Source organism: Oncorhynchus mykiss, chromosome 11, assembly GCF_057628025.1.
Source record: "Oncorhynchus mykiss isolate SJ-2025 chromosome 11, ASM5762802v1, whole genome shotgun sequence".
Classification (NCBI taxonomy): Eukaryota; Metazoa; Chordata; class Actinopteri; order Salmoniformes; family Salmonidae; genus Oncorhynchus; species Oncorhynchus mykiss.
In genome coordinates, this window is record NC_143032.1 from 75,058,486 (window position 1) to 75,077,500 (window position 19,015).

Genomic DNA, 19,015 nt, shown 5'->3' on the forward strand with positions numbered 1-19,015 from the left:
AACGCCTCGATCACATCGACAGCGGCATTGCGTTTCGGTACACCAGAAGGACATTCATTTCCAATGGAACGCTGCGTTTGCCTTGCAGCATTGCGTTCTGTGTGGTGCATACGTTGGATTTATCAAACGTATGCATCAAATTGTATGCATAGACGGCTTGACAGAAATGGTAGCAGAAGGTTAATTTAGAACTTTTGATAGTGCACACAATTTGACACTATGATGCTGTAGGTGTTATCTAGGCGTCAATAGGAGACTAAGTGTAAATGGAACTTAAGTGGAAGTTAGAATTTGCCCTCAAGACTGTTTGATGTCTAAAAGAAGTGGTTGAGCTGCTGCCTGCCTGCCTGCCTGTCAGCTGGATATGGTTAGCTCTGCTCTCTGGGTCGTGGCTCAGCAAACATCAACACATGGGGGAACATTTTGATTCTTCTAATATTGACAAAGACATGAGAAACGGTTTAAACAGTGCAATGACATTATACGAAACACAGCTTCTTTTCTGTAACCTTCATAAACCTTTACAAATGACCTTGGTGGCTCTGGAGGGTGAATAGTGATTTAAACCTAACCTTTAGAGCCATTGAACTCATTTGACCTGTCACCTTTGACACAGATATGTGAGGTGTAATCGGGAGTCGTCTAGACGTATAGCCATCCCCCATTCATAATTACAGCTCAGCTACTGCAGGAAAGGGTTGGTGACGGTCGGTGCTGTGTGAACGTGAGCTACCTCACTAACGCTAACAGCCCGTTTCTCTTGACAGAGAGGTGTCATGTCTGACTGTGGGCAGCCTGTCTCAACTCAACTCTTCCTTCACCTCTTCCTCTTCAGACACCTGAGAGCCTCACACCAGCGTTCCTCAGCTCAGTCTTCAAGCCTGCGGGCGGCTAGCACTCAAAGAAAGCCGTGCCTGCCTGAGGAAGATATCACCCAGCCCTGCAGGGAGGCATGGTGCCTGGTGCCTGAGCCGCCATCAAAGGAGCCTTTGTGTTGTGGGGAACTGACCCTCAGCACAGCGTAGGCAGCAGGGAAGGTGTGAAGGTGCTGTAGTGTGCAGTTCAGTAGATAGCAGTGCAGTATACTCTTAGAAAATTATTTTGGGTTCCATGTTGAACCCTCTGTGGAAAGGGTAGTGGCACTGATGAGGAAATCAATATTAATGTTCTTGGTTGGGTATTGTTTATCTGACCTGGGTTCAAATACGGTATATATGTATTTGAGTATCTGGTATTTAAAATACTTTTTCGTCAATTGGAGTATTTTTGAATGCACAGCCCAAAACAAGTATTTTTTTTTTACTATTTGAATGCTTATTTGTAAAAAACAAACAAATAGTCTGACAAATTGTATTTCAAATACTCAAATATATGGACTCAAATACAGTCCCATGAATTTATCCCAGGTGTTTGAAAATAGTATTTGAAATAAGTATTTGAAAATACTGTCAAATACTTTCCAAGTGTATTTCCAAATACACTATATATACAAATGTGGACACCCCACATTTTGTGGATTCGGCTATTTCAACCACACCCGTTGCTGACAGGTGTATACAATCGAGCACACAGCCATGTCATCTCCATACACAAACATTAGCAGTAGAATGGCCTTACTGGCCTCAGTGACTTTCAACGTGGCACCGTGACAGGATGCCACCTTTCCAACAAGTCAGTTCGTCAAATTTCTGCCCTGCTAGAGCTGCCCCGGTCAACTGTAAGTGCTGTTATTGTGAAGTGGAAACTTACCGGCTAGAGCGGTGTAAAGCTCGCCGCCAAACGCGTTCTCCGGAGTGATGAATCACGATTCACCATCTGGCAGTCCGACGGACGAATCTGGGTTTGGCGGATGCCAGGAGAACGCTTCTTGCGGAATGCATAATGCCAACTGTAAAGTTTGGTGGAGGAGGAATAATGGTCTGGGGCTGTTTTTCATGGTTTGGGCTAGGCCCCTTAATTCCAGTGAAAGGAAATCTTAATGCTGCAGCATACAATGACATTATAGACACTTCTGCGCTTCCAACTTTGTGGCAACAGTTTGGGGAAGGTCCTTTCCTGTTTCAGCATGACAATGCCCCTGTACACAAAGCGATGTCCATACAGAAATGGTTTGTCGAGATCGATGTGGAAGAACTTGATTGTCCTGCACAGAGCCCTGACCTCAACCCCATTGAACATCCTTTGGGATGAATTGTAACGCCGACTGTGAGCCAGGCCTAATCATCCAACATCAGTGCCCAACCTCACTAATGCGCTTGTGGCTGAATGGAAGAAAGTCCCCGTAGCAATGTTGCAACATCTAGTAGAAAGACTTCCCAGAAGAGTGTTATAATAGCAAAAGGGGAGGCCAACCCATGATTTTGGAATGAGATGTTCGACGAGCAGGCATCCACATACTTTTGGTTGTGTAGTGTACATTAAAATATTAAACTAAAGTAAAATACATCTGAATACTTACTTCGAATGTATGTCAAAGTATTTTAGATATTTGAAATAGTATTTTAAATCCAGGTCTGTGTTTATACAGTACAACAGTACACATATATTTTCCTCCAGAGATAAATCAATGACCGCAATATGAGGGTTAACTGTATTTAACAGTTTCATTATGTGACTTCCTTGGTGTCATTTCATGTGATCTACATACATCATGTACATACTCACCCATTTGCTTTCTACATACTCGTGTCGTAGAGCACATTAAAGCTCTGAGAAGTCTGTTATCTGACTTCAAGTCATCTGGATCCAAGCGTCATGTCTCTCTCTGGTCCGTTTAACCTCAGAGTCTGTTAGAATGTCTGTTCTGGATTAATGGGCTGTAAAGACAGTAGCACGTGTCACCCCTGTAAAAGTTGTTGGCCCACATCATAAACCTGGTCCCAGCTCTCCCCCTGTGACACAGCTGCCCCTTCATCCACAGGCAGGCCCAGACCCCAGACCCATGCCTGGGTCTCGGGGGGAGAGAGAGCCATGTGTGTGTGTGTGTATGTGTGTTTGACGAATGAGCTGACGTGTGTCAGGCATGAGCTGATATGAGTGTGTGTGCACATACACACCTAGGCACATTTCTTTCCTCGTGTACAAGCCAAAGGCCTCTTTTTACAGGGATCAGTGGGGATACTATCAGGGCTCAGGGGAGAAGAGAGGGTTACTCCTCCTATGTCAGGCCACACACTGTAAGGCTGAAGGATAAACTGAGTAATGCTACTTCTGTCTCCATTGTGGAATATCTCTCTACCTTCCCATCACTTGTTCCATGTTACTTCATTGAATATGATGTGTAAGCTAATATCTTAGTTTCTGCATGTCTCCTGTTTCTCTTCTTTCTCTCCACCATTCTCTCTCTCTCTGTCTTTCCTCTGTCTTCTCTCCCTCTCTCTATCACTCTCTCTCCCTCTCTGTCTTCTCTCCCTCTCTCTATCACTCTTTCTCTCTCCCTCTCTGTCTTCTTTCTCTCTGTGTCTTCTCTCTCTACCTCTGTGTCCTATCTCTCTCTTTCTCTCTCTCTCTCTCTCTCTCTCTCTCTCTCTCTGTCTGTCTTCTCTCTGTCTTTTCTCTCTATCCTCTCACTCTCTGTCTTCTCTGTCTGTCTTCTCTGTCTTTTCTCTCTATCCTCTCACTCTCTGTCTTCTCTGTCTGTCTTCTCTCTCTGTCTTTTCTCTGTATCCTCTCACTCTGTCTTCACTCTCTCTGTCTTCTCTCTCTGTCATCTCTTTTTTTTTCTCTCTACCATTTTCTCTTTCTCTCTACCATTTTCTCTCTCTCTGTCTTATCTCTCTTGCTCTCTCTATCTCTCTCTCTCTCTCTCTCTCTGTCTTTATCTCTCTCTCTCTCTCTCTCTGTCTTCTCTCTCTATATATCTCTTGCTCTCTGTCTTCTCTGTCTCTCTCTCTCTCTCTCTCTCTCTGTCTTCTATCTCTCTCTCTCTCTCTCTCTGTCTTCTCTATCTCTATCTATCTCTCTCTATCTCTCTCTCTCTCTCTCTGTCTTCTCTCTCTCTCTCTCTCTCTCTCTCTCTCTCTCTCTTTATCTTCTCTATCTCTCTCTCTCTGTCTTCTCTATCTCTCTCTCTCTCTCTGTCTGTCTTCTCTCTCTCTATATATATATTCTCTCTCTCTCTCTCTCTTCTCTATCTCTCTCTCTCTCTCTCTGTCTTCTCTATCTCTCTCTCTCTCTCTCTGTGTCTTCTCTCTCTCTCCCTCTCTCTCTCTCTCTCTCTCTCTCTGTCTTCTCTCTCATACCTTGGCCTAAACATCAGCGGCACAGGTAACTTCCACAAAGCTGTGAACGATCTGAGAGACAAGGCAAGAAGGGCATTCTATGCCATCAAAAGAAACATACATTTCAACATACCAATTTGGATTCTCTCTTTCTCTCTCTCTCTCTCTCTCTCTCTCTCTCTCTCTCTCTCTCTCTCTGTCTTCTCTATCTCTCTACTCTCTCTCTCTCTCTCTCTCTCTCTCTCTCTCTCTCTCTCTCTCTCTCTCTCTCTCTCTCTCTCTCTCTCTCTCTCTCTCTCTCTCTCTCTCTCTCTCAATTCAATTAAATGTGCTTTATTGGCATGACGTAACAATGTACATATTGCCAAAGCTTAATTAGGATATTTAAAAATTAAAAAATATAAAATAAAAATGAGAATCAAAATTGTCAACGGGACAATAGTAACAACAATAACCAAGTGTCAAAATAACCACAACAATAACAATAGCATACAGTAGAGTACATGTGCAGGTTGATTGGTCTGTCAGACACTGTCCCTCAACTTATGGCAGGCAGCAATGTAGTGCGCTGCCAACCCACCGCTCTCCTCCTCCCCCAACAGGACGGGTAGCCTATTCTCATCAGGGAGGTCTTTGAAACCTTGAATAAGGGTTTCAAATTTGGGGAAATGACACTCTTTATCATTGTTTTATATTTTTTACATTTTGTCAGGAAATGCAGCTCGGTCTCAGGTTCTGCTGTGGTGCAGTGGTTGCACAGTCTTTCCTCTACAGGGAGCCAGGTTTTCCTGTGTCTACCTTTCTCAATGGCAAGGCTGTGCTCATTGCGCCTGTACTTTGTCAAGGTTTTTTTAAGGTTTTGATCAGTAACCATGGTCAAATATTTAGCCACAGTGTACTGTCGATTTAGGGCTAGATAGCACTGCATTTTGCTTTGTGTTTGTGCTTGTGTTTCCCAATAAGCAATGTCATTTTGTTTGGAATGTGTTGTAATTTGGTTTATCCTGATTGATTGGATGTTCTGGTCCTGAGGCTTCAGTGTGTTAGTAGAACAGGTTTGTGAACTCAGCCCCAGGACCAGCTAGATGAGGGGACTCTTTTCTTTGCTCAGCTCTTGGCATTGCAGGGCTTGGTAGTGATATGAGAGGGGGTCACTGTATTTTAGATGTTTCCAAAACTTAATTGCTCTTTTTTGAGTTTTTATTATTAGTGGATATTGGCCTAATTCTGCCTTGCATGCATTGTTTGTAGTTTTCCTCTGGACATGTACAGTAGGAGAATCTTACAGAACTCTGCATGCAGGGTTTCAATGGGGTGTTTGTCCCATTTGATGAAATCTTGTTTTGCAAGTGGACCCCACACCTCGCTGCCATAAAGTGTAATTGGTTCAATGACATTTTCAATTAGTTTTAGCCAAATTTTAATGGGTATTTCAATTTGAATTAGCTTTTTAATGGCGTAGAATGTAGAATCTCTCTCTCTCTCTGTGTCTCTCTGTGTCTCTCTCTCCCCTCTCTATATTTCTTTCCCGTCTTTGTATTAAGAGATAATGATTTCCATATGTTGTAATATCCAGCTAATGCAAATGCAATGAGATGCACTGAATGGTTGAATAGAGAGGTAGGACATCTGTAGATGAGCTTCTGGTAAGTGTCTCCATATGTCCACTGAGCTGTGTGTGGTGTGCTGGGACTGGGGCTGAGGGGGCAGGGTAGTATGTGGGGGGTAGTGAAAGCTGCTGACTTCTCTACAGGCTGATAATAAAGCAACTTCTCTACAGGCTGATAATAAAGCAACTTCTCTACAGGCTGATAATAACGCAACTTCTCTACAGGCTGATAATAAAGCAACTTCTCTACAGGCTGATAATAAAGCTACTTCTCTACAGGCTGATAATAAAGTGCACTTACACTAAATAACAGAGACTGAGACTGGCAGCATTACTAAACCAAACACTTGGCCCTCCCCTCGTCTCTCATTTCTCTTTCCTTTGTCTCTCCTCTATCTTCCCTCTGTTTCTCTGTCTCTCTCTCTCTCTTCTCTCACTTTCATCTGTCTCCCCTCTCTCTCTCCTGTCTCTCCTCTATCTTTCCTCTGTCTCTCTCCCTCTCTCTCTCTCTCTCCTCTGTCTCTTCTCTCTCTCTCTCCTCTGTCTCCCCTTTCTCTCTCCTCCGTCTCTTCTCTCACTTTCATGTCTCCCCCCTCTCTCATGTCTATCCTCTCTCTCTCTTCTGTCTCCCCTCTCTTTCCTCTTTCTCTTCTCTCACTTTCCTTTGTCTCCCCTCTCTCTTTCTTCTCTCTCTCCTCTGTCTCCCATCTCTCTCTCCTCTGTCTCTCCTGTCTCCCCTCTCTCTCTGTATCCCCTCTCACTCTGCCCTCTCCTCTGTATCCCCTCTCCCTCTGCTCTCTCCACCTCTCTCTCATCTTTCTCTCCTCTGTCTCCCCTCTCTCTCTCTTCTCTCACTTTCCTCTGTCTCCCCTCTCTCGCTCCTCTGTCTCCCCTCTCTCTTTCCTCTGTTTCCCCTCTCTATTTCCTCTGTCTCCCCTCTGTCTCCACTCTCACTCTACTCTGTCTCTCATCTCTCTCTCCCCTCTCTCTCCTCTCTCTCTCTCCTCTGGATGTGATTCTCTCCTCCACAATGAAACACTAGGGAGTCAAGAGGGTTTTGGTGTTCAGGAATGCTTTTAGTTCATTTTCTTTTCATGTACGACGGGGAAAACAAACACATTTAAGTCATAACTTCAACTGTCATTATCCCTGTCACCAGAGGTGTTTGTGATGGACATTACCCCAGCAAGTCCAATTATTATTATTTTTTTTAAAATGTTACCTTTATTTAACCAGGCAAGTCAGTTAAGAACAAATTGCCTAGGAACAGTGGGTTCAGGGGCAGAACGACAAATTTGTACCTTGTCAGCTCGGGGGTTTGAACTTGCAACCTTCCGGTTACTAGTCCAACGCTCTAACCACTAGGCTACCCTGCCGTCCAACATTGTCTAAGGTGCAGCTTATCTCTCCCCCAAATAATTCAATATTGATTTGAATCACATTTTATCAGATTTTTCAGAAGACACCTTCACAATACTTTTTTTCCAAAGGGTTCTTTCTATTGGCCCCAACTCCCTGTTCTGTTGAATGGGGCCCATTTGGAATGTATGTTCTGTTGAATGGGGCCCATTTGGAATGTATGTTCTGTTGAATGGGGCCCATTTGGAATGTATGTTCTGTTTAATGGGGCTCATTTGAAATGTATGTTCTGTTGAATGGGGCCCATTTGGAATGTATGTTCTGTTGAATGGGGCCCACTTGGAATGTATGTTCTGTTGAATGGGGCCCACTTGGAATGTATTTTCCTTTTCCCCAAGAGGACTTATCCTTTACCATTAATTACCAGGGGTTGCTATTTAGTTGGTCCCCCGCTAAAACATTTGGCATACTTGGTCCAATGGGATTCTACCTGTACCAACAGTTTTTGGTATTACTCCTATAAGAGAGACAGAATATCCACTATATAAATGGTTTACTGGCCTTACCTTCACTCTGCTCTGTGGGCCCCTGGGATGAGGGTGGAATAGTGAACCGATGAGGAAATCCATATCCATATTTAATTACTCAGACAGGCGGGCAGGCAGGCAGGCAGGGAAACAAACATGCAGGCAATCAGACAGACAGGCAGACAAGCAGAGACACAGACAGGCAGACACACGGACGGACAGACAGAAAGACAGGCAGACACACAGACAGAGAGACAGACAGACACACAGACAGAATGCATTTGGTCTGCAGAGAACCTACACAACCTTGACCAGTTGCATAGCCAGACGTTAAACAGTGAAATGTCTACAGGCAGTAAGATTACTCAGACAGTGATGGATATAGAAGCATCCCCACCTCCTTTACGAAACCACAAAGTGTTTGAAGCATATACATGAGCCAATACATGAACACACTGTCACACTCCCTTCGTACTGAAACACGTGTATGGTAGATTAACCTGTTTTTCTCCTCAATCTTCATTTAATCTCAACATTGTGTCTTCCTGTTTTTGTAGGGTCCTCCTGGTCCACACGGAAACCCAGGTCGCCCCGGCCCGCCTGGACTCAAGGTATGTGTTCAGTAGATCAATTATGATCCATAGGTGTTTTGGGGGCCACATGTGGCCATATTAGAGGGCCAATATAGAGACGGGTATTGGTGATAGTGTATGTGCTGTATATAGTGGTAACATTATTTCCATGTAGATCCTGTGATTCCATATGAAACTCTATGGCGGTCATGTCCTCTTTGAACTGTGCCTGTGTCAGTACTCATGAAGACAGAGTGAAAGCACAGTGGTTAATTCATAGCTGTGTTCGAATACTCATACTAACTGCACTAACAGTACTATTTGTGCTGTACTGTAAATGTAGTATGTAGTATGCTTACTGGTCATACTATGGATATAGTTAGTATGCCAAAAACACTATTTCTGTGCTTTTAATGGGCCATAATGGAATTCTTCAGAAAATGGCCGTTGCTTAATCAGTGGTTAATCCATGTCTTCTAAAACACCACCAGTCAACTGTGGCGGCAGATAGGCTAGTGGTTAAGAGTATTTGGCCAGTAACCGGCAGATAGGCTAGTGGTTAAGAGTGTTGGGCCAGTAGCTGGCAGATAGGCTAGTGGTTAAGAGTGTTGGGCCAGTAGCTGGCAGATAGGCTAGTGGTTAAGAGTGTTGGGCCAGTAGCTGGCAGATAGGCTAGTGGTTAAGAGTATTGGGCCAGTAGCTGGCAGATAGGCTAGTGGTTAAGAGTGTTGGGCCAGTAGCTGGCAGATAGGCTAGTGGTTAAGAGTGTTGGGCCAGTAACCGGCAGAGTGTTGGGCCAGTAACTGTCAGATAGGCTAGTGGTTAAGAGTATTGGGCCAGTAACCGGCAGATAGGCTAGTGGTTAAGAGTGTTGGGCCAGTAACCGGCAGAGTGTTGGGCCAGTAACTGTCAGATGGGCTAGTGGTTAAGAGTATTGGGCCAGTAACCGGCAGATAGGCTAGTGGTTAAGAGTATTGGGCCAGTAACCGGCAGATAGGCTAGTGGTTAAGAGTATTGGGCCAGTAACTGTCAGATGGGCTAGTGGTTAAGAGTATTGGGCCAGTAACCGGCAGATAGGCTAGTGGTTAATAGTGTTGAAGCCAGTAACTGTCAGATAGGCTAGTGGTTAAGAGTGTTGGGCCAGTAACCGGCAGATAGGATATTGGTGAAGGGTGTTGGGCCAGTAACCGGCAGATAGGCTATTGGTTAAGAGTGTTGGGCCAGTAACTGTCAGATAGGCTAGTGGTTAAGAGTGTTGGGCCAGTAACTGGCAGATAGGCTAGTGGTTAAGAGTGTTGGGCCAATAACCGGGAGATAGGCTAGTGGTTAAGAGTGTTGGGCCAGTAACTGGCAGATAGGCTAGTGGTTAAGAGTATTGGGCCAGTAATCGTCAGATAGGCTAGTGGTTAAGAGTGTTGGGCCAGTAACCGGCAGATAGGCTAGTGGTTAAGAGTATTGGGCCAGTAACTGGCAGATAGGCTAGTGGTTAAGAGTGTTGGGCCAGTAACTGGCAGATAGGCTAGTGGTTAAGAGTATTGGGCCAGTAACCAGCAGATAGGCTAGTGGTTAAGAGTGTTGGGCCAGTAACCGGCAGATAGGCTAGTGGTTAAGAGTATTGGGCCAGTAACCAGCAGATAGGCTATTGGTTATTAAGAGTGTTGGGCCAGTAGCTGGCAGATAGGCTATTGGTTTAGAGTGTTGGGCAAGTAACCGGCAGATAGGCTAGTGGTCGCTGGTTTGAATCCCCCAGCTGACTAGGTGAAAAATCTGTTAATTTGCCCTTGAGCAAGGCACTTAACCCTAATTGCTCCTGTTAGGTGCTCTGGATAAGAGTGTCTGCTAAATGACCCCCCAAAACTATATGACTGCACTTACACAGAGATGAAAAGCAGGTGGTTTATTTTCTGGTTGTAAATTTTAAGAGGAACAATTAAAAACCTTTTTTTTTTTACTTGCAAATGAGGTGTCAAGTGTAAGTGCAATTCTAAAAGTTTCCACTGAAAAATAATTGTCAGTTGGACAATGAAATGAATAGAGTGTTCACAAGTGTAGATGTTGGCAACAGCTACAACCTCCTTTCCCTAGTCCTGTCCAGGAGAGGCTGGTCTGGAGGACGTTTAAAGACCATGGTTGTGTCCCAAATGCCACCCTAATCCCTATAGCGTACGACTTTTGACCAGGGCCCATAGGGGAATAGGGTGCTGTTTGGGATGCACAAACATTTCATGCAAAGTTGGGGCTTACGTGAAAATGTAGACTTAAATGGTGCGATGGAGGCAATAATGGAGAAGCTTATATTTTTTTACCATCAGTAGCCTAGTAGAATATTGTATTATTATGTGACCGTTTATATCTTTTCACAGTTTTAGCACCAACAGTGATTGTTGACTAGAGTACCTGCTGAAATTGGCCTGGTGCATTCAGGTGGAGACTCTTTCATCATAGGCAAACAGGACAACGTCATAAACTGCAAGAGGGCATTCATAAAAGTTACCCATAATGCAGGGTTTGTTCAGAAGCCCAGTGTGTGTAAAATTATTTCCCTTTGATCCAATTCCTTTGAACAAACACATATGTTACTACTGGTTGCAAATGGTTCTGTGTTAGTCCTTGAATGGCCCAATTAACATGTCGAGGGCCAGGTTGTTTTCCTTTCCCACCTGGCCAGTAAAAACCATGGGCTCTAGTTATATTTAAAGGGCCCTGAGTTTTTCTGGGTCAGATCAAGTGGTCAGTGAAAAACTCCTGGTCCTATGTATGAGTGAGATTTAGTATTATATGCGTTTAACGTTTTTATGGTACAGTATTTAAGATTAGAAAGCAATCACTTCCCAGTACCCTAGACTACAGCAGTAGTCATACAGCATCCCACTACTGCCTGAAAAGGACAAGGAATGTGCCTGGTCACTCATATTAATGGACTCTGTCTTGTGTAAATACAATTGTTGTGTGTGAACCCATTCACTCCCTCACACTACAGGCCGGCATGTAAACTGTAATTCTTCACCTTTGTGTGATTAAACAGCATAACTTTGCAGAGAATGTATAAATGCACCTTTACATCAAGCAATTGTGTGTGTATCTGATCACTACCGTTAACTAACAGTGGGTACTGTAGTCCTACATGTAAACTCCATTGCTTGAGTTCTGATTGCCATGTCAGAGAACATGTAAATACACACGCACACGCACACACACACACACACACACACACACGCACGCACGCACGCACGCACGCACGCACGCACACACACACACACACACACACACACACACACAGAGACAATTTCACATGCATCATATGCTACTTCTAATCTGCTCTTTATTGTTACACTTAGAAAAAAATAGTTATTCGACTGTCCCAATACGGTAACACTTTTTGGTACCAGGTAGAACCCTTTTGGGTTCTGTATAACACTCTCTGTGGAAAGGGAACCAACCAACAGGGTTCCAACCTGGAACCAAAAAGGGTTCTTTGAGTGTACTGTTATCATTATCTATGCTGATGCCTAGTCACTTTACCCTGCCTTTATGTACATATACACCTCAAATATATCGTATCCCTGGACATTGATCTGGTGCTGCTACTCCTTGTATTTAGCTCCACATTGATCTGGTACTGGTACTCCCTGTATATAGCTCCACATTGATCTGGTACTCCCTGTATATAGCTCCACATTGATCTGGTACTGGTACTCCCTGTATATAGCTCCACATTGATCTGGTACTCCCTGTATAATGCTCCACATTGATCTGGTACTCCCTGTACATAGCTCCACATTGATCTGGTACTCCTTGTATATAGCTCCACATTGATCTGGTACTCCCTGTATATAGCTCCATATTGATCTGATACTGGTACTCCCTGTATATGGCTCCACATTGATCTGGTACATCCTGTATATAGCTCCACATTGATCTGGTACTCCCTGTATATAGCTCAACATTGATCTGGTACTCCCTGTATATAGCTCCACATTGATCTGGTACTCCCTGTATATAGCTCCACATTGATCTGGTACTCCCTGTATATAGCTCCACATCGATCTGGTACCACCTGTACATAGCTCCACATTGATCTGGTACTCCTTGTATATAGCTCCACATTGATCTGGTACTCCCTGTACATAGCTCCACATTGATCTGGTACTCCCTGTACATAGCTCCACATTGATCTGGTACTCCTTGTACATAGCTCCACATTGATCTGGTACTCCCTGTATATAGCTCCACATTGATCTGGTACTCCTTGTATATAGCTCCACATTGATCTGGTACCACCTGTACATAGCTCCACATTGATCTGGTACTCCTTGTATATAGCTCCACATTGATCTGGTACTCCTTGTATATAGCTCCACATTGATACTGGTACTCCCTGTATATAGCTCCACATTGATCTGGTACTGGTACTCCCTGTATATAGCTTCACATTGATCTGGTACTGGTACTCCCTGTATATAGCTCCACATTGATCTGGTACTCCCTGTATATAGCTCCACATTGATCTGGTACTCCCTGTACATAGCTCCACATTGATCTGGTACTCCTTGTATATAGCTCCACATTGATCTGGTACTCCCTGTATATAGCTCCACATTGATCTGGTACTCCCTATATAAAGCTCCACATTGATCTGGTACTCCCTGTATATAGCTCCACATTGATCTGTACTGGTACTCCCTACATAAAGCTCCACATTGATCTGGTACTCCCTATATAAAGCTCCACATTGATCTGGTACTCCCTGTATATAGCTCCACATTGATCTGGTATTCCCTGTATATAGCTCCACATTGATCTGGTACTGGTACTCCCTATATAAAGCTCCACATTGATCTGGTACTCCCTGTATATAGCTCCACATTGATCTGGTACTGGTACTCCCTATATAAAGCTCCACATTGATCTGGTACTCCCTGTATATAGCTCCACATTGATCTGGTACTGGTACTCCCTGTATATAGCTCCACATTGATCTGGTACTGGTACTCCCTGTATTTTGCTCCATCCTTGTGTGTTTTATTCCTCGTGTTACTATTTTTATAAGGAAATCTAATAAATTAAACTCTGTATTGTTGAGAAGGGCTCGTAAAACAAGCATTTCACAGTAAAGTATACCTGTTGTATTCAGCGCAAGTGGGAATAACTTTTTACTGTAACTCATATATACTGTAATATTGAGTAGGCTCTTTAAGTTGAGGTATATGCGAGATATCAACATCTGTGCTTTGACGAAGCAGTTTGCTTCAAAATACAACAGTAATAAATACTATCTAGGGGAATCAAGTCGCTGTCCTGAACCTTTATTCAAGATTTCAGAAATCTACAGTCGTGGCCAAATGTTTTGAGAATGACAGAAATATTATGCTGTCAAATGTTATGCTGTCAATTAACTTCTGGGCCACATCCTGACTGATGGCAGTCCATTCTTGCATAATAAATTCTTGGAGTTGGTCAGAATTTGTGGGGTTTTGTTTGTCCGCCTCTTGAGGATTAACCACAAATTCTCAATGGGATTACGGTCTGGGAAGTTTATGTTTTGTTCCCGAGCACCTTATGGCAAGGTGCTCCATCATGCTGGAAAAGGCCTTGTTCGTCACCAAACTGTTCCTGGATGGTTGGGAGAAGTTGCTCTCGGAGGATGTGTTGGTACCATTCTTTATTCATGGCTGTGTTCTTAGGCAAAATTGTGAGTGAGCCCACTCCCTTGGCTGAGATGCAACCCCACACATGAATGATCTCAGGATGCTTTACTGTTGGCATGACACAGAACTGATGGTAGCGCTCACCATGTCTTCTCCAGACAAGCTTTTTTCCGGATGCCCCAAACAATCAGAAAGGGGATTCATCAGAGAAAATGACTTTACCCCAGTCCTCAGCAGTCCAATCCCTGTACCTTTTGCAGAATTATCAGTCTGTCCCTGATGTTTTTCCTGGAGAGAAGTGACTTCTTTGCTGCCCTTCTTGACACCAGGCCATCCTCCAAAAGTCTTCGCCTTACTGTGCGTGCAGATGCACTCACACCTGCCTGCTGCCATTCCTGAGCAAGCTCTGTACTGGTGGTGCCCCGAACCCGCAGCTGAATCAACTTTAGGAAATGATCCTGGCGCTTGCTGGACTTTCTGGTGCTCCCTGAAGCCTTCTTCACAACAATTGAACCGCTCTCCTTGAAGTTCTTGATGATCCGATAAATGGTTGATTTAGGTGCAATCTTACTGGCAGCAATATCCTTGCCTGTGAAGCCCTTTTTGTACAAAGCAATGATGACGGCACGTGTTTCCTTGCAGGTAACCATGGATGACAGAGGAAGAACAATAATTCCAAGCACCACCCTCCTTTTGAAGCTTCCAGTCTGTTATTCAAACTCAATCAGCATGAATCAGCAGTGATCTTCAGCCTTGTCCTCGTCAACACTCACACCTGTTTTAACGAGAGAATCACTGACATGATGTCAGCTGGTCCTTTTCTGACAGGGCTGAAATGCAGTGAAAATGTTTTTTTGGGATTCAGTTCATTTGCATGGCAAAGAGTGACTTTGCAATTAATTGCAATTCATCTGATCACTCTTCATAACATTCTGGAGTATATGCAAATTGCCATCATACAAACTGAGGCAGCAGACTTTGTGAAAATTAATATTTGTGTCATTCTCAAAACTTTTGGCCACGACTGTACATCTGTTCAGTATTTGGAGACTAATGCCATAAGTGGAGAATCAGGGGAATCTGACTACTAAACAGTTTATTTCTCTGTCTCTCTCTCTGTGTCTCTGTTTCTCTCTCTCTGTCTCTGTTTCTCTCCGTGTGTGTGTGTGTGTGTGTGTGTGTGTGTGTGTGTGTGTGTGTGTGTGTGTGTGTGTGTGTGTGTGTGTGTGTGTACTCTGTTCCAGGGACGGAAAGGAGACCCTGGCCTTTCACCGGGCAGAGCTCCAAAAGGAGAGAGAGTGAGTATCTTGTGTTTCAGTGTTCTTTAAAAGGGGAGAGTGTAACAACGGCTAACCTAATAACACGGGATAATGTAATAATTCAATATTATAATAAGTTATCTGTAACAGAGAATCATATCATTGAGCTTTTGTCATTGAGAGTTACTCAACAAATTGGAAACACATTTTGCAATAGCCCAATTTTCAATATTGTCCGATATGACCTAATGTGTTAGCTGGCAAGTAGCAAGTAATGTAGTAGAGACGTGTTTCATGTACATGAAGAGTATGAAGTTGACTTGTAACTGTATGTACATCTCTAATTCTGATCTGTCTAGGGAGACCGTGGTGCTTCAGGACCTCTTGGACTGACTGGTCAAGTTGGTAGAAAGGTAGGAGACCCTTAATCCTGCCATGCTCACGTTACTCTATGAATCAGACTCTTTGAATGAGTACAGTAGACCACATTGAAGGGCACTAAATCCTAGGCTACATCCTGCCTGCCCACTCCTACATCTCTTTTGAGCTGTGTTCAGCAGGAATATCAAAGAGGACTGGTTAGGAGGGCTGAAAACAAGAGCATTCTTTTTTTTTTTTTCAAATGATGTTTATTCTCTTATTTGGAGAAGAGCCTATCATAGTGAAGGCGTAGTAGTCCTGTACGTTTAGAGTGGTTCAGACAGACTCTTCTTCAGGACTCTGGAGACTCTGGATTGGAATGGAATAGCTGGGTTGTGACATCATCACTAATGGCTTCCAACACAAGGAGGGCGATTGAGGAGAGTCTTTTTTTGGGTGGGAACCTTTCACAGTTGGAATCACGCTTTCACTCCATGCAGCTCAAAATGTTATGTCATTGCCTCTCTTTGACAACCGTTCTCAACAGTATTCTGCAGCTACTATGTTTAGTAACTGACATTTTGTTACGGCTTCAGCTGCTTTGGTGCACTGCCTCAAATCAACACGTCCAAACTGAGGATGAGGATCCTTATTCAGTCATTTTCTAGGATGCTCATTTATTTGACGGTTAGTCACACGTGTCAGTATTTCAGGGGTTTACCAGGCTGCCAGAGCTGTTTTGTGTGTTTGATTACTTCAGACCTGGCCTTGCCCTGGGCATGTAACACAGCTTAATCACACATGTCCCATGGGAGACTATTACACACACTCAGGTGGGAAGAAGGACATCTGCTCCGTGCCCCATGCTGCCTTGCAGCAAACACATGTTTTTCATTACCAGAAAATCAAATATTAAAAGCTGGTGGGAAAAGACTTGGAGACACTATCTCTCCTAAATTACTGCTGGCAGGCAGTGTATCATTGGGTTATTCCACACATGATCCACTGCCAGAGAGAGAAGAAAAACAGAAACTCTGAGCACAATACAGAAATGTAAGTCCAGAGATATACAACTAGGGGTGCTTTAGGTCTCCAACCAACCAGTGCAGACCTGGGTTCAAATCATATGTTTTCTTTCAAAAACTTTTAAGTGTTTGATTGATTCTGCCTCAAGTGCCAGATTGCCGGCGTTTGCACTTTTGGGGCTATTCCAGAATGTTTTTTGAAAGAAAACAAAAACTATTTAAACCCAGAGCTGAACTGGTGCTAATTAAAAATGACCACCGTCTCCCTAATGATGATGAGCTTTGTTTAGCAACATGCAGTCCGTTTTGGACCCATTTGTATGAGAGCAGTAAAGTCTAAACCTGGCGTAGAAACAACAGCTACGCCATAGGACCGGCTGGCGCTGAAAGACCATCTGGCTTAGGCTCCAGTCAAGGTTGTTTCATTCACTACAGTAAAATAGAGGGTCTCTTTCAGCTGTCCATGTGTGTGCATACTAAATGGCACCCTATTCCCAATGTAGTGCACTACTTTTGACCAGAACCCACATAGGGAATAGGGAGCCATTTGGGATGCACCCTGTATGATGTGCGTAATGGAAGAAATAGTTTATGGGAAAATAGAGTCTCTTTCTTCCATTAAAGAGCTGAATGATGGTAATTGCAGCTTCTCTCTAAGTGTGGACAGAGGTTATGTGACTGTTACATCCCTCTAACGAATGTACTGTAGGGGTTAGTGACTGTTACATCCCTCTAACGAATGTACTGTAGGGGTTAGTGACTGTTACATCCCTCTAACTAATGTACTGTAGGGGTTAGTGACTGTTACATCCCTCTAACTAATGTACTGTAGGGGTTAGTGACTGTTACATCCCTCTAACTAATGTACTGTAGGGGGGTGGGTGTCCAGCTGGGGAATATTTTATCGCTTACTCACTATTGTCAGCATGAGAAACCTCAGAATTATGCTGGGATGTAGCTGTTATGTGTTTAGTTTAGTTACCAAGGCCAACACATAGACATCTCACTATTTTGTGGTCACTGACTGTGTTCTACAGTACCCTGTAATCTCACTGACTGTGTTCTACAGTACCCTGTAATCTCACTGACTGTGTTCTACAGTACCCTGTAACCTCACTGACTGTGTTATACAGTACCCTGTAACCTAACTGACTGTGTTCTACAGTACCCTGTAACCTAACTGATTGTGTTCTACAGTACCCTGTAACCTCACTGACTGTGTTCTACAGTACCCTGTAACCGCACTGACTGTGTTCTACAGTACCCTGTAACCTCACTGACTGTGTTCTACAGTACCCTGTAACCTCACTGACTGTGTTCTACAGTACCCTGTAACCTCACTGACTGTGTTCTACAGTACCCTGTAACCTCACTGACTGTGTTCTACAGTACCCTGTAACCTCACTGACTGTGTTCTACAGTACCCTGTAACCTCACTGACTGTGTTCTACAGTACCCTGTAACCTCACTGACTGTGTTCTACAGTACCCTGTAACCTCATTGACTGTGTTCTACAGTACCCTGTAACTTCACTGACTGTGTTCTACAGTACCCTGTAACCTCACTGACTGTGTTCTACAGTACCCTGTAACCTCACTGACTGTGTTCTACAGTACCCTGTAACCTCACTGACTGTGTTCTACAGTACCCTGTAACCTCACTGACTGTGTTCTACAGTACCCTGTAACCTCACTGACTGTGTTCTACTGTACGTACAGTACCCTGTATTCTCAACAGCTGTGTGGGCACTTGCTCCCTGCGCCTCTTGAAGTTTTACCCCTTGGCCTTGTCCCTGGCCTGGGGCCAGACAGAGTTTGTGTCTTCCTCTCCCTCTGTGGGAAACATGTAAAATATATCATGGGCCAAGGTAACCCTGCAGTCAGACAGACAGAGTCAGCGGTTGGGCTAGTAAATCAGAAGAGGCCGGTGGGGAAACTGACACACTGTGGAGAGCATTACCAGCCTTGGACCTGGATGTAGTGGAGCGGTGTGTGTGTGTGTGTGTGTGTGTGTGTGTGTGTGTGTGTGTTTGTGTGTGTGTGTTTGTGTGTGTGTGTGTGTGTGTGTGTGTGTGTGTGTGTGTGTGTGTGTGTGTGTGCGCGTGTGCGCGTGTGTGTGTGAATACGTGAATGGTAGCATGCTTGCTCACATGCGTCTGGACTCTGCTCTTTCCACTGCCATCCCAGCCATGATATCATTGGCATATTGAAATTGCTCTGATGTTTATTAGACACTAGCTGAGTCTTTTTTCTCCTAGACTTTCCCTTCATATTCCTGGCTATAGGTAATGGTCTGACACGTTTGGTGGATGGGCCTTGGTTAGGTTTCCTATTTGTTCAGGAGAGAATGGCATTGGTGTAAGGGTGTAATTTGTGCAAAATGGCATATTTTCTACTAATCTCTGTCACAGTTAATATTGTAACATGGGGATGAAAG

General features: G+C 44.0%; 1 protein-coding gene across 3 annotated transcripts in view; it reads left to right on the plus strand.

Annotated features, from left to right (window-relative positions):
* The window catches only part of LOC110535110 (uncharacterized), a 92,908-nt gene that overhangs the window by 18,830 nt on the left and 55,063 nt on the right, over positions 1-19,015 (plus strand). For all 3 annotated transcript variants that reach the window (XR_016484696.1, XR_016484697.1, XM_036936284.2), the window contains 3 exons: positions 8,273-8,326; positions 15,180-15,233; positions 15,554-15,607. Coding sequence is in view for 1 of the 3 variants with exons in the window: in XM_036936284.2 (XP_036792179.2) it covers positions 8,273-8,326; positions 15,180-15,233; positions 15,554-15,607 (162 nt within the window). In the remaining 2 variants the exon portion in view is untranslated. The remainder of the gene's footprint in view (positions 1-8,272; positions 8,327-15,179; positions 15,234-15,553; positions 15,608-19,015) is intronic.